This window comes from Phalacrocorax aristotelis, chromosome 16, assembly GCF_949628215.1.
Source record: "Phalacrocorax aristotelis chromosome 16, bGulAri2.1, whole genome shotgun sequence".
In the NCBI taxonomy this organism is placed as follows: Eukaryota; Metazoa; Chordata; class Aves; order Suliformes; family Phalacrocoracidae; genus Phalacrocorax; species Phalacrocorax aristotelis.
The window spans coordinates 677,346-691,953 of NC_134291.1; the positions used below are offsets into that span (position 1 = coordinate 677,346).

The window sequence follows — 14,608 nt, forward strand, 5'->3', positions numbered from 1 at the left end:
TATAAACACCCAGCAAACTCTGGATCGTGCTGCCTGTGAAACGCCAACACACTGGTACACGAGGACTCCTGAGCCTTGTGAGCCTACCTCCAGAAATCCCAGTGTCTCTTTCACAGCTACTCCAGCCTCACACCGGAAAACCCCTAAGCTTCTTGTTTCAACTAACTTGCCTGAAAACTTTCAGAATTTCGCTCCCTGTGTAGTCAGAAGCATTACAGATTATAAGTGCATTTTGACCCATACTGTCTTGACTTTATTAGTTCTAGTTGCTCTTTGGATGTTTATTCCCTGCTCTCTTACGCTTCTTTTTTTTAAATAAAGTACTTTGTGTGCCACACTCAAACAGTTTCAGTCATGCCATGTTATAATGGATGAAGAAGACAGCTACAAAGGGAGGCAAAGATGATCTGATGTGTCTACCATGCAAGAAGGAGCTAAATAGATTAAGACAACACAGGGAACATGGGGAAAAAGTGATAGAGGATATTTGACAGACATCTACACAACTGTCACTGCGTGAAGACGGTGACTATGAGTCTTTTTACACTATTTCTTCAGATTAGGAGGCCACAATGAAATTATGACAACAGAAACATAATGCCTTTCCCTGTAGTGCATAAACTGCAGAAATCTGCTACAAATTGTTGCACAGGTTGAAAATATAAAAAGACTCAAACAGATTAGACAAACAGTGGAAGATGTTTACAAGTATCTGCTGAACATGGGAGACTTAAGGCAAACTCTGGCTCTGGAAATCCTCAGATTCTGCTTACTGGAAGCTGGGAGGACAGAGACCTCCATGCTCTTTTCTTCTTACGCAATCAGTATTGCCATGGTCAGATTAAAGTCAGTGGGCTAGACAGACCTTCATCAGACTCTCTACAGCTGTTCTCCTGCTTGTGTTTCTTTTCATGTAGTAAATAACCTGCTATTTATTTTAAATTTTCTAAGCACAGACCAGCTCAATTAAAAAGCGAGTGGCCAAAAGCTTAACAGTGCTCCTTTGCTAATAAAAATTGTACTTATACTTGGAGAAACTGATGCTATGCAGGGCAGCGTGCAGGTTTTCTTGGATGTTTTGGAGTGCTTACTTGAATGCAAATGCTGGACCATATTTTCCCTTTTGACTTTAAATAATTCTTTCCTTCTTTCACACTCACGTCCTTGATCTTTCAGTTCAGTCAATTTACTAGTTATTTTCCTCTCTTTCTTGAGGTCTGTCTTATTAAAATTCAAAGTCTGTATTATAACCCTACCTTTGTCAACAAGAATGGAATGAACACATAATTGCTCACTCTAAGACTGCTGTTTACAAGTAGCTCCTCTAAAAGCTTTAGTTTAGCTACTTGACACACTAAATTTAAGTCAGTTGTTGGTTATTTGATGAAAAAATCGAGTTACCATGTCTCATCCCGGCTTCCTATCTAACGCTATTTTTAACTGCCTGAACCTCACCTCCAGAAGGCTGGTTCTGCAGATGGAGAGAATTCGTTTGGACATGAAAACCTCTCGTTAAATATGGTCTTGTATCCCCTGAGCCACCTGATGGTCATCAAGAAAATCTTATCAGTACTTCTTCTCTCTTAGCTGGGAATGTAAAGGTTCCCCTGATGGCCCGAGCTCTCATTTCCATGAGTAACCTCTCCAGCTCAACCCTGTCCTCCTCCTTTTCCACACAGAGCAATCCTGAATCATTTGTTCTAAACAGACAAAAAATATATCTTTTTATAACTCCCATCTAGATTCTCTTCACACTCAATTCCAAACCTTCTTTGTTTCCAGCACACAGTGAATCTTTTCTGTCTTTTCTTCTGTAACATGGCTACTTCTTCCTCTACTGAGGGCAAGAACATGCCTCTTCCCAGTGTCAGAACTGCTCCCTCCTTCCTCTCTCTCATTTCACACCAACTCTCCCTCCCTCTTGCACAACGCTTTCTTTTGTTTCTGTCAAATTTCATCATATATTACTTTTTTGGAGCAGTTTTCCTCCTCTTTTCCTTGGCCACAGCTATCACAACTCTGCCTGCCTTCTCATCTTCTAGCCTAGCAAGACTGCTTCTCAATGTATTCTTCCTTTGCCAGCTGATTCCTTCTTCTCCCTTCATCTTCTGGTCACACTTTGTCATGGATCACAGAGGCAAATGCTTCTCAGACCACCTTACGTCGAAGGCATTAGGAACCACACGTGGATGCTGGGCACCCTGCACCTGTATCGGACTGCCTTATTGCCTGTGCTAATCTCTGCATTTCAGTGCTGCTGCCATTTGCCTAATACTGAAAAAAAGACAAGAGGAAGAAAGAAAACAAACCACAAATGAAAGCAACTATCTGCAAGTTCTGCCCAACCGAACTGCCCCCAAATGCCAGCACAGGTGCCTGTTTGTTGCCCGGTTCATTGCCTCCCCACTGTTGACTGACATGGCACAGCCACACTGTGCCCGCAGCAGCAGAGCAGGAAGGCAGTGCCAGCTCAGCAGCAAGCAGCAACACAGACGCAGTAACAGAGGACAGCACCTCCTTCAGCTGCTGCAGTTGTCTCCAGGAGCAGATACCCATCAGCATGTTCTGCCCTGCTCCCGGGAGTAAATGCTGCTTGTTCCCTACAGGCTGTTCTCAAGTTTTGAGGGTCATCCTCAAGGTGATTTACACTGGCTTGGACATTTGACAAGTAATTTCAAGTAGTAAATACATTACTTATGAGTAACAATGTCACATCATCTCCTGTACATGATTGAACTGAGCATCTACCGACTGCCTGTTTGGCGCTCAGTGCACTTCCCATGTCAGCAGAGCAACAGACCATTAATAGCATTCTGGCATTTTCCAGTAACGATGTCTGCCTTCATGACTTGGGGTTCACTCTAAATATCTGTACGTGTAATTTAGCTCCACAACCAGCTTAAGCTGCAAGCGATGCCTCTTTACATCTTCCCCTGGGAAACTGAGCCTATGCTCCATGTCAACAAACTGCTTCTCTGTTTTTCAGACAAAATATTTCCTTTCTAATTATCATCTCTGATCTGTTTTTTCCATATCCACATTTTTCCCTTGCATCTGGAGCCTAAAATCCTCTTCGTTCCCTCTATCTGAATAGACAGCTTGTGTGCAATACGACTGAGACGGGCACAGGAGGACAGACGAGTGAGTGCTGGGGAAGGCTGGAGCATGTGAGTGGATGTTAAAGAAATAGTAAATGTTCTTTAAGAATTGGTAGCATATTGTCCTGGTTTCAGCTGGGATAGAGTTAAATTTCTTTGTAGTAGCTAGTATGGGGGCTATGTTTTGGAATTTCGCTGCAAACAGCGGTGACAATGTGGAGACGTTTTAGTTGTTGCTAAGTAGCGCTTACACTGGTCAAGGCCTTTTTCAGCTCCCCGTGCTCTGCCGGGTGCACAAGAAGCTGGGAGGGGACACAGCCGGGACAGCTGACCCAAACTGACCCACGGGATATCCCGTACCATACGACGCCATGCTCACGATATAAAGCTGGGGAAGAAGGAGGAAGGGGGGACGTTTGGAGAGATGGCGTTTGTCTTCCCAAGTAACCGTTACGCGTGATGGAGCCCTGCTCTCCTGGGGATGGCCGAGCGCCTGCCTGCCCGTGGGAAGGAGTGAATGAATTCCTTGGTTTGCTTTGCTTCCGCACGCAGCTTTTGCTTTTACTATTAAACTGTCTTTATCTCAACCCATGAGTTGCCTCACTTTTACTTTTCTGATTCTCTCCCCCGTCCCACCAGGGGGGAGTGAGCGAGCGGCTGTGTGGTGCTTGGTTGCTGACTGAGGCTAAACCACAACACATATCTTTTACACAGTTTATGCTATGTCATTAATGTACTGAAGGAATATCTAAGTCAGGAAAAAAAATGCCATAAACAGTTAATTTGTTAGCAAAGTGCTAATTACCTTTCTCGAATGAACTCTGCCATTTCCTTCTGCATTTGTTTCCCTTTAAGTTGCTTTTGAAGAAGAATTTCAAATCCAGACACTGTATTGTTCCCTTGTGAATCCTTCTTGTCAGCCTGGAAAGAAAAAGGAAGTTAAAGAAAAAGATTTGGGTATTGAAACCACCGGCACACAGTTTCCAGCAGCAGCTGCCCAAGCCATCCAAGCAACAGGCTGCGATGGTGTTCCAGGTGCCCTCCTTTGATAACAGCTGATGGTCACAGCACCTCAGCCCCTCTCAGAGGAATAGCCCAACACTTTTTCTTTCCCCCTACTCTTACTCCTTTTTTTTAATTAAAAAAAAAAAAAAAAGAGAAGTGTTACAGTTATCTTTAGCTAGCATAAAGCTATGTTGGGGCCTATGCAGCAGTCTTGCCTCCCCTCTGTCCGTGGCCTTTCCCACCCGATAACGCCCCTGGGCTGGCTCGGGCCAGCTCAGCCCTGCAAAGAGAGCCAGGGATGCTGAGGCCAGTACAAGGCAATGCTTGGGGCAGAGGGGAGGACACTGCCGCTCCTTCCAGGGGTAACGCAGCCCTAAGTGACCTTTAACAGACTGTACAGTTCAACCCTGATTTGCGCTTAGAAAAATGCAGCCAGTCTGCACAGATCTGCTGTGAAGCAGGGTCAACCAGCAACTTGCTCAATAGATTCCTGCCATACTCCCACCTTTCACTGTCTCCTACATAGCCCTTTTCACCTCTTGCTTCACTGACTTCAGGGTTGCTACGAGGACCAACAGTCTTCTCTCTGCTGTCTCTTTTCTCCCTCTCCTCTCTCTCCTTTCCCTTATTTTAGAATTTCATTTCTGACCCTCTTACAACAAACAGGCCCGGAGAACACTTCCCGAAGGACTGTAGGTTTTGCTCCAATACCCTCGGTACTGCCTAGTTGCCCAGAGGGAAATGCCACATCAGTCAAAGCAGGAGACCGGTAGGACACCATGCCAGGCACCAGGCGGCTGGGCACTACCAGCCCGGGACAACAGGAGGAGTGGAGTTCATCAAAGAAGGAGGGGAGTCATGGGCAGACCAAGGCTGAACAAGAGAGAAGTCCTGGGTGAGGACCTATGGGAGGATAAAATTTTGCAGAAGAAAGGCAGCTTTAAGTGGAGTTATGGCCCCAAGCTGCGTCAGGGGAGGCTTAGACTGGAGATTAGGAAAAATGTCTTCACTGCGAGAGTGGTCAGGCACTGGCACAGGCTGCCCAGAGAGGTGAGGGAGTCACCATCCCTGGGGGGGGTCAAGCAATGTGTAGATGTGGCACTTCAGGACATGGCTTAGGAGGCCTGGGGGTGTTGGGCTGGCGGTTGGACTTGATGATCCAAGAGGTCTTTTCCAACCTTAATGATTCTACGATTCTATGATCCACTGACAGTGAGATATGACTGAACCCAAGGAACCAAGCAGTGGCCAAGCATAAATGGAAAGAACCATTTCAATATGAAGCAGGGCAGCAACTTCTGTAAGACATGCAAAAAATAATCCTATACACCATTTGTGATTTATTGTTTGTTGGGATCAGAAGGCTGGAAGAAACTGAAGAAACTTTGATGGTTTGGTAACGTGACCATTTGCAAGTATGGCAAGTTACTGCCATTAGTCCTCCCGCCAACGCTGAGCACGCATGAGGGGAAGGGATGCTGTGCCTCCAGGAGCTACACTTTTTCATAAGTGAAACTTTTTTTTTTTAAATGGAAACACTTCAATAACTGGTAACTGAAAAACATGTGAAATTCATAAAGTCTTCATGGCTGAGGCTGTATTTCTCTCCCCCAAAAAAACAGTTTTCCAGTGGAAGATTTTTTTCGATCAGGTCCACACTCAAAGGACTACTGTATCATTTTAATCTGATTCAGGATCCTGAAAGCGGAGCTAAGCATGAGAGGGCACACACAGGATCAGCCACTGGAGACTTCCTGTGCTGAAGGCTGCACTAAAACTACTCAGTTTAAGAGCTGCTAATAGGCCTGTCCTTCGCAAACCTCATCCTTTAAAAAAAGGCATCTATCATCCATCCTCCAGAACATCCCGTGGGAGTGAGTTTTACAATTTAACGCAACGTTTTTAACTAACTGCTTGGTTTAAATGTGATACCCCCAGCTTCCTTGTGCATCCCTAGCTCTCATGCTCTGGGAAACACTGAAATAATATACCCTTTCAGCCCCCTGTCCCCGCTATCCCTCCTCCTGCGGCACATCTCTTTACGGCTGAGGTATTTTGAGATGTGTAGTTTGTCCTACATACTCCGGGTTTCCTGACCAAAGCTGTCTCCTGACAGCTGACCATGCCTTTCTGGACTCTCTTCTGGTCATCACCCACATCTGAGACTGGTTACATGGTCTCCACCTGACCTTCACTGGCACCCTCAGTCTCCCTGGTGCTGCCCTAACACACTGCATTTCAGCCCAAATTCTTCTTTACCTTGTACCACATATCAAGCTGTTTGTTCCATTTTTCAGAAGCTCAGGAGCTGCAATATGCCATGTGGCTGGCTGCCTACTTACCCAGAAATAATCACAGTAGCTCCACTCTGAAGGTTTTAGCAACTGCTGCTCTGGCATTATGTCAGGGTGGGGGAAAGTCACACAGTTTATCTGTAAATAAAAAAAGGCAAGAGAGAGTTAGAATACTGAAATTTAGCTGTTGATGAGAAATATGCAAATGAAAGGTTATATACATGTGCTTCCAATCAGAAAATCCACAGTGAATGCACGTCAGTGAAGAAAAATTGGTTGTTGCATGGAAACAGCAGCTCAGTATTCCCAGAAAGCTCCTCCGATCAAGCAGGAGTGTTGGCTCAGAGGAAAATAAACTACCCATTTCACATGAGGAAAATCTGCTTGACTTGGAAAGCGCCATACAGGGAGTCCTCCTAGATCCGTAACCAACTGCCGTAACAATCCTGACATGAAACACCCTGAGCATGCCCTGAACACCAGAATACTGCGAGCAGCAGAGAGCACTGAAGGCACTATCCGTGTATCTCATCAGGAAATCCAGGCTATGCTAGTCTGTTACAGGATTACGAAAAAAGATTATTTTTCCAGCGTGCAGCCCTTCCATCTATCCCAGAGACCCTGCAAAAAGGAACAGGGGCTCTCTAAAGTCAGCTGGCCTTCAGTGTGCGAAAGCCACAGCAATTCGTGAGACAGGACTCATCACACAGTCATTAAACAAAGGCATAAAAAAGTACAAGTGCTCGTTAAGTTATCGCAGTATGGCCTGATAAGAGCACACTGGAAGTGAAGAGCGTGACAGCTACAGCAGGACGTGCTGCAGAATGATGCTGGGCACAGCTGAGCCCTTGAGGGAAAGCATCAGCGAGAGTCAGAGCTTGCTGCTGGTACGTAACACTCTCCTAAAATTTCTGCTGGGCAGGTACACCAAAAGCAGTCCCTCTTGTCACCCCCAGATTCGCTGGACACTAAGAGTACTTGTGTATTAATCAGGGAACCAACAGAAGTTGGGGATGGAGGAATCACAAATGTAACTGTGGGTTTTTTGGATTGGTTAACGTTCACAGGAAAGTCAGCACCAAAGCCGTGGGTAGGGTTAACACAGCTGCACGGGCAGAATAAAAGGTATTGCTTACACGCAGTGAATCTGCCTTCAGGCTATTCAGAGAGGATCAAAGAGGACATGGCAACATGCTGAGAAGTGCTAACACTACGCAAACCACCATGCCAGGGCGACGCAGAGAAAGCCTTTAGCTGATACAACACTATTCCTGCAAGCCCACATCAGCTCTGCTGCTGTCTGCCCATGCTGAAGTTCCGGTGGCTGCCCTGTATGTAATACAAGAGCTTTCTCCACCCTGCTTCTTCACAAAAATCACCCTGTCCATGCTTGCCAAGTTCATTTCAAAGCAGGCTGAGGACCCTGTACCTACAGTGTCTTTGGCTGTCACCTCGGCTAGATCCTTAACCATGTGCCTAACTTCCAGCTTCTTTCCAGCTCCCACTGGGCTTCAATCTGATCTGCAGGAGGCCGGAGACCAGAGGTCTCGCTTCACCGCCACTTTGCAGGCAGCAGCTCCGCTCCGGTGAGCCTGCGTCTCCAGCCAGACGTGCCCGAGTAGCCCCACTCAGCTGGGCTTGCCCGTGCTGCAGCGATGGGCCCGTGTTATCCCAGGCTGACCTCTGTCACCACCACAGCCTCCAGCACAAAGCCCCCATGAGGGGCATTTCACTGAGGACACCTTCTGTCTGCTAAAGTTTTCCTCTCCTGCCTCTTCCCTGTCAGCTCATTATCTCGGGACAGCACCGCAAGCCCACCTTGCTCTGTTTATTTGATTAGGTAGGTTGGGTTACCTTCCCTTCTCCATTCAGCGATCACCAGATCTAAAAGCCTGCAAGCAGGTCCCATCCTCCGCTGGAAGCAGCCCAGCCACAGCGGAGGAGCTAGCACCTCTCCCTCTGGGTGCAGCCAGCACAGCAGCGGCGTGCAGAGCTGCTCGCCGGCACTGCAAAGCTCTGGTGCAAGGGGCTGCCAGTGTACACTGGTTCAGCCCCCCATTAGGAGACCCCTCTCACCCCACCAGGAAGCTTCACAACTGATCCATCCAAACATCTTAAAAATACCGGCTAGAAACCTTAAGCCAACTTGCTACTTTCAGGCAGCATCCAGCAAGCACCGACCTGAACCAGCACTGGACCGGCACACAAGGGCAGAGGGAGAAGAGGCTCCACTTCGCTTCACACATCACGAAATCCCACGCCGCTGCTGATCACGGGCTTCGCTGGCACCTGGGCACACCTCTGAGCTGTCACAGCCACACGCTATTTCTCAAATAACACAATAGATTGTAGTTTTGCCTTAAAAAATTGAAATGGCTGCAGAACACATGCACGATTGCCCTGCCACGTATCGCAGCAGGCTGACTGCTTCCCCTGAGCGAGTGACGCCGCAGCTCACCCTCCCTGAGCAGGGGAGACAGGGGGAACAACGAATTGTCAGCAATGACAATGTTACAGGTAACCAGGTGAAGGTACGGGGTGCCAAGACAAGGTTAAACAGCTTTGGCTTTGAGGATTTCTGGCTTTGAAGCTGCATTTCAACACTGAATGAAAACTTGGGTGACAGCCACAGGTCGCTTGGACGCCAGCCGTTCCAGCCCCTGCAGATCTTCCAGCCCCTCCAGCACCTCCAGCATCTCCAGCCTGGCAGCCCACACAAAACACTGCCCAGTGCACGGCTGCTGCGTGCGCTTACACCGCATACCTCATGGGCATCCAGCACAGGGTGCCGCCTCTTGAGAGCAGACTGCCAAGCTACAGGAACTCGGGAATTAGCTCCAGTTAAAAATAGCTAGCAGCAGAAGGTAGAAGAGGTAAAGAGACTGCATGGAAGTCTTAGGGACACTGGAAACGATCACATCTCCACATCAGGAGCACCAACACTGCAGTGGTGAAAGGAGAAGCTGTTCTGGGTTTCTACCCATCCTTTTACTGGTGGTCTTGCAAAGAATGTCTAGGAGTAGGGTTTTGCATTGCCCAAGACAACTTATTTCAACTGAGAAAAGACCAAATGCTTCCCATGAAGACAGCAGTGTTTTCAAGGCACAATACTGTCGCACTGGATAATGAGAAGTGGGGGAAATAGGCATTTTCCAGCTTTCACCAGAAGACGGAGCGTCATCACGCTATGCACCCAGACACGGAGCTGACAAGCAACAGGGAGCACATGCTGTGGCACACAAGTTGCTCCTGCAGCTCAAAAATCTGCAAAGGGAAACTGCAAGGGAAATTTGTATTCCCTGCTAAAAGCGGCACCTGTTTCATAAAAACTAAGCCTTTGTCAGTTGGAAGCTGCTTATTAGCTTTAAGACTCTCTGTTACATCACTAAGGTCCTGAAGACGTACTCCTGGAGCCACTGGAAACGCCCACGCTCGGATGGGTGAAGGCGTCCCAGTGTGATGGACCCACCATGCCACGTCCACGCATACAGCAGGAAGAGAAACACTGATACACACGTCAACAGGTGATGAGCGTAGGGTCAGTTCATGTGTTTCTCAAAGAGTACCATCACACTCAAAGTTTTATGTATAAATCAAACATTCTTCACTTCTCAGAAGCTCATACTTAGTTGTCTAGAGACGATGCTGAATTGTCTGGAAAAAGGCATGAGGCCACTGGGGTCTAGTATCACGTTTAAAAGGAAATTGGTGTCAGAATTAAAAAACTAAAATGCAGAAACTTTTGCAATCTTAAAAAAAAAACCTATTACTTGTGTGGTAAACAGAACTTAACAGAACTTACAGTTTTCTTCAAAAAATTGTAGAGGGGGCATACAAATTTTCAAAACTCCAGAAATATTACTAAAAATTATACATGACTGCATAGGAAATCCTGTGACTCTTTCTCTCCTTTCATCACCACAGATTTCTTATACTTAAAGAAGAGCTCTCAGATCTGTATTTCCAAACATTTCTAAAACCTCTCAGGTTTCCCAGCAGGGAGGGTAACACTGGGCTGGCACTGAGCAGGACATGGCTGCATGCCAGTAGTGGAGCGACCACATCCTGCTCCCCCCACAACCCTCCCCCTGAAATGCCCCTTTTCTTGTTTCTAAAATCAAAGATAGCAAAAAAAAAAAAAAAAAAAAGCTCTCTGATTCACCAGCTTAGTCCCACTGACGAGCTTTTTAACTGATGCTGAAGACAGCCAAAGCATCTCGCAATGACATTGTGATGTTTAACAGCATTAAGTAGCTCTATCGGTCCCACAGGCAGCGATGGCCCCCTCCCCGCGCGAGGGACCACTGCTCCCACTAACTGCATCCCTGGCAGCCGGTCAGGCCGTGTGCAAGGCCCAAATTCAAGCACAGGATAGACCACCGCAGCGCTCATCTCCTTGCACAACGCTGACTAGCCAGCAAGGCCCCAACAAGAGCATGCAGAAGCTGACTATTACAGCTGTAACTGCCAGTAAGAAACAAAACAAATTAAAATACATATCACAGCTAATGATGGGAGCCACAGCACTTTAAGAGAAAACAAGGCGTTATGACCTGCTTTACACTCGCACAGGCTCCACTGGGACAGCCAAGGGGATAATCAGCCTCACCATGACATTAAGTCCTCACCCAGCCTCTTCACCAATAGAAATAATGGCTGTTGTCAGCCTCCAAGAAAGCAACGCTAATGACAAGACACCAGCAAGGTGTACTCCTCCAAGCATAAGCTAAACAATGCCGGAGGAGAGCAGCCTGTCCTTCCAGCTGCTGCTGGACACAAGCGTGAGGCACCTTAAAGCCTGCGTGAGGGAGCCATGGATCGCCGAGGCTAGGAGAAGGTATGCAGTCTGAGAGACACGCTGTGAAAACCACGGTGACAACAAAGCTCAGGGGAGAGGGACAGAAGAAAATCAGACAAGCAGCAAATATTGATGCATTTCTCTTGACAAGCCTGCTGTGCACCAAACTCAATAAACAGATTAAAATACCTTTGCCTGTATAATGATCATGAGCAAAAGCTGTTACACTCTGAGCAGCTAAATACTCTGACTAATATTGCATGAGTACATCGCAGTGGTACATCGGCAGTGATGACAAAATGAGCTGTTTACGCTGTAGGTGACTCTCGATTACGTCTGAGATGCAAAAGGACGGCAGAGGAGTCCCAGGGAGGCAGGTGAGTGCAGAGGATTTGCACAACGGCAGCGTGCACCAGAGCAAGACGCTTGGTTAGGTTGGACATGCACATTAATTTCATGGATTTCAAAGTCCTCTGGAGGCTTTGAAGTTGGTACCAGCACTCACCAGTAAGTGAGGCATTTCCAAGCAACATGAATAAAACAAGAATAATTAGATCAAGGCTTAGATAATCAACTACATGTTTATTACATAAGACACTATATAAGTAAATGAGCAGACAGTGGGTGAGCTTACTGTGCCGTGCTGAAGTGATTCAAGTGGGGCAACATCCTTGCTCATTTCTTCAACTTAAAAATGCAGATTATTTTTTCCAATTTCTGCACATTCACAGCACCTTGAACACAGCACAGCTGTGTCAGACCACCTAACTTCAGCATCTGCTTTACAATTTCAGCTGAGACCCAAAAAGTGCAATGGCCAACTCCACTAGACTGATGAGTTCACCTGCCAAGTGGGACCTTTTGGGCAAGTCAGTCAAATGCCAAGGCTGGAGGAGATCTCAGAAGAGCCTAGGCACAGACAAAACCTCAGGCAGTTTTAACTCTACCCAGACAGGGAAGTGCAAAAATGCCTAAACGGTGCCTAGGTAGCTTCAGCATCATGAGTTTGCACGTGGTTTTAGCACTGGCAGGGTGATGCTGCAGCTATAGTCTGACAGAAGGGGAGAACAGACAACTGAAGTCCTGCGGTCTACCTGTAGAGTCTGCAGTCTACCTGTAGAAAGGTCCAGAGATGATTCGGTCGGTGCCTGCCAAAGCAGGGGACTTCTGTCAGTGTCTGCCATGCAGTCAGCCCCAGGGCAGGCAGGAGAGCGGTGCTGAATGCGCAGCCTTGTACTGTGCTCACCACATTGCGTCAGACACAGAGCACAGCAGCAGAAAATACCAAGTTACCGCACGAAGGCTGCCCCTCTTCCCGTCCGCAGCACGTGCTTGCTCGCGCGTCCAACATACGCAATACAAACCATAGCATTTTCCAAGTCATGTGGTATCTTGACAAGTCACTAGAGCATTCTTCAGAAGGAAACCCACACTCATAAATACCATACTATCAGATTTCTTGCTCTTCAAGTGAGATATAGCTGTGTTCCGAGTCGATATGCCCCTGTACCTTCTCCATTTAACTCTCCCTCACCTGTGGTAAAGGAGTTCCACAGGAACTCACGGCCAGAGAGACAGCTCTTCAGGAAACAGACAGCAAACCACCCAGCCTAAAACTAATGACTCACTGCAAAATCAAAGCAGACCGCAGACCTGCACTGCTGCTTCCTACGTGAGCATCAGTAACTTATGCGAGCAGCAGGTTCGTAGCAGCCTCTGACAGAACCCAGCAGGGGTTTCCCTTCCAAAGAAAACAGACAACAGAGTGTTGGTAACATTAATTTACCGAAAACACCGCCCTCTTCTTCCTGTTGGGCGTATATATAGATGAGAAATACTCCAGCTCCCACCTGACATCAGGATTTCCAGAAGCTGTGCTCCTGAATGGCTACTGGGATGTAGAGGAGGCAGATGTGTTCCTAGGAAGATGGGATTGTTCCCCCACCCCTCTGCTGAAAGCGGTGAGACAGAGACAGCCAGGCTGCAGCCGCTGGTCACGCTGGACATCACCTGTCAGGTTGCCACAGTTTGGGTATCACAGGATTTCAGTCCGGGGGGAGGTTTGCTGGACTGAGTGCCCCGAAGTCAATCACAAAATTCCCCTCTGCAAGAAGAGGTTCAGCCTGAGCACTGCTACGGACAAAGCAGAACCATCTGACAGCAAGCTCAGGATGTGCCCTGCAGCTGTTAACCACAGCATCCCAGCGTAAGCTTGAGTGGCGCTGAATAAGTATGACCTCCTCGGAGATGGGGGAAAATTTACATTGCTTTACAGTTATGCTCCGTATGAGAATGTGTTTTTCACAATCCTTCCCCGATGCAGGCAATGGCTTGGAGCAAACAGCTCTTAAAATTAGCTTGTTTTTGTCTGTCTGATGCATTGTACTTGAAAGCTTCGGACTTTCAGAAACGCACGCCCAGTGACCCTGACATAACACACAACACTCAGTGCTTTGCAGATGCTACCAGATGACAGCGAAAACCACCCTCAGCAAGCGGCTGGGCCCTCACCCCTGTCAGCAGCGAGTACCTCAGAAACACCAGCGCTGCCGCTCTTGTGCTGCGCCCCGCAGCCCAGAGCAGCCTGCTGGGAACGCGCCTAGTCCCTCTGGGCACGACGTTCACCTGTGGCTCCCTGGCCCGGGTGGGCAGGGGGCTGCGTTAAGGGGCTCAGACGCGTTTCCCGCCCCAGCCGTGGCGGCCCTGCAGCTGATTCCCCAGGACACTGCAGATCTGCCCCAACCAACACAGTTACACTTACTTCATGACATGTCACTCTCTCAATACATTAATTAACATTAACAACACATTTTTTTCATTCATAATGACTGATTTTGATAAATTACTTTTTTTTTCCCCCGAGAAAACTGTACCTCCGTGGAATCAACTGACCTGCGCTGCAGTCGGAGACACCTGTACGTGCTCCTTTTGAACCCTCGTCCCCACCACCAGAACCGGGGAACCGTGCCCACCAACAGGCCGCACGTGATGATGTAGACAACCACCTCCTCCCCACAGAAACAGTTAACAGTGATGCATAACGTTAAATTATTCCTTTTGTTCTTGTGGACTTTATACGCTCCCAGTGCCTGCAGCTGTAAGCGTGCTTATTGCCTCTCCTTTATCACTGCAATTCATTTATCTGTTCACTTTTCTTCGTTATTTCAATAAACCTTTCTATTCCCAACCACTTCCATTAATCTATTTTGGTTTCCTTCCTGTTTTTAAACATCTGTCCTGCCCCGAAGAGTCCCAAAGTGCAAACTGTGTCCCAGATGAGGTCACCAGCCATACAAAAGATATTAATGTCTGTAAACATGATACCGAGAACATCATGATGGAGTCAGCTCTATTTAATTACTAATATTAAAAGCAAATATAAGATTAACTTCACACCGAAACCTAAAACCTTT

General features: G+C 47.4%; 1 protein-coding gene across 2 annotated transcripts in view; it reads right to left on the minus strand.

Moving 5' to 3' along the window:
* Window positions 1-14,608, minus strand: part of GAS7 (growth arrest specific 7) — a 102,401-nt gene that overhangs the window by 19,676 nt on the left and 68,117 nt on the right. For both annotated transcript variants that reach the window (XM_075110892.1, XM_075110891.1), the window contains exons 6-7: window positions 6,446-6,535; window positions 3,904-4,019 (exon numbers count right to left, since the gene is read on the minus strand). In XM_075110892.1, coding sequence (XP_074966993.1) covers window positions 3,904-4,019; window positions 6,446-6,535 — 206 coding nt within the window. The remainder of the gene's footprint in view (window positions 1-3,903; window positions 4,020-6,445; window positions 6,536-14,608) is intronic.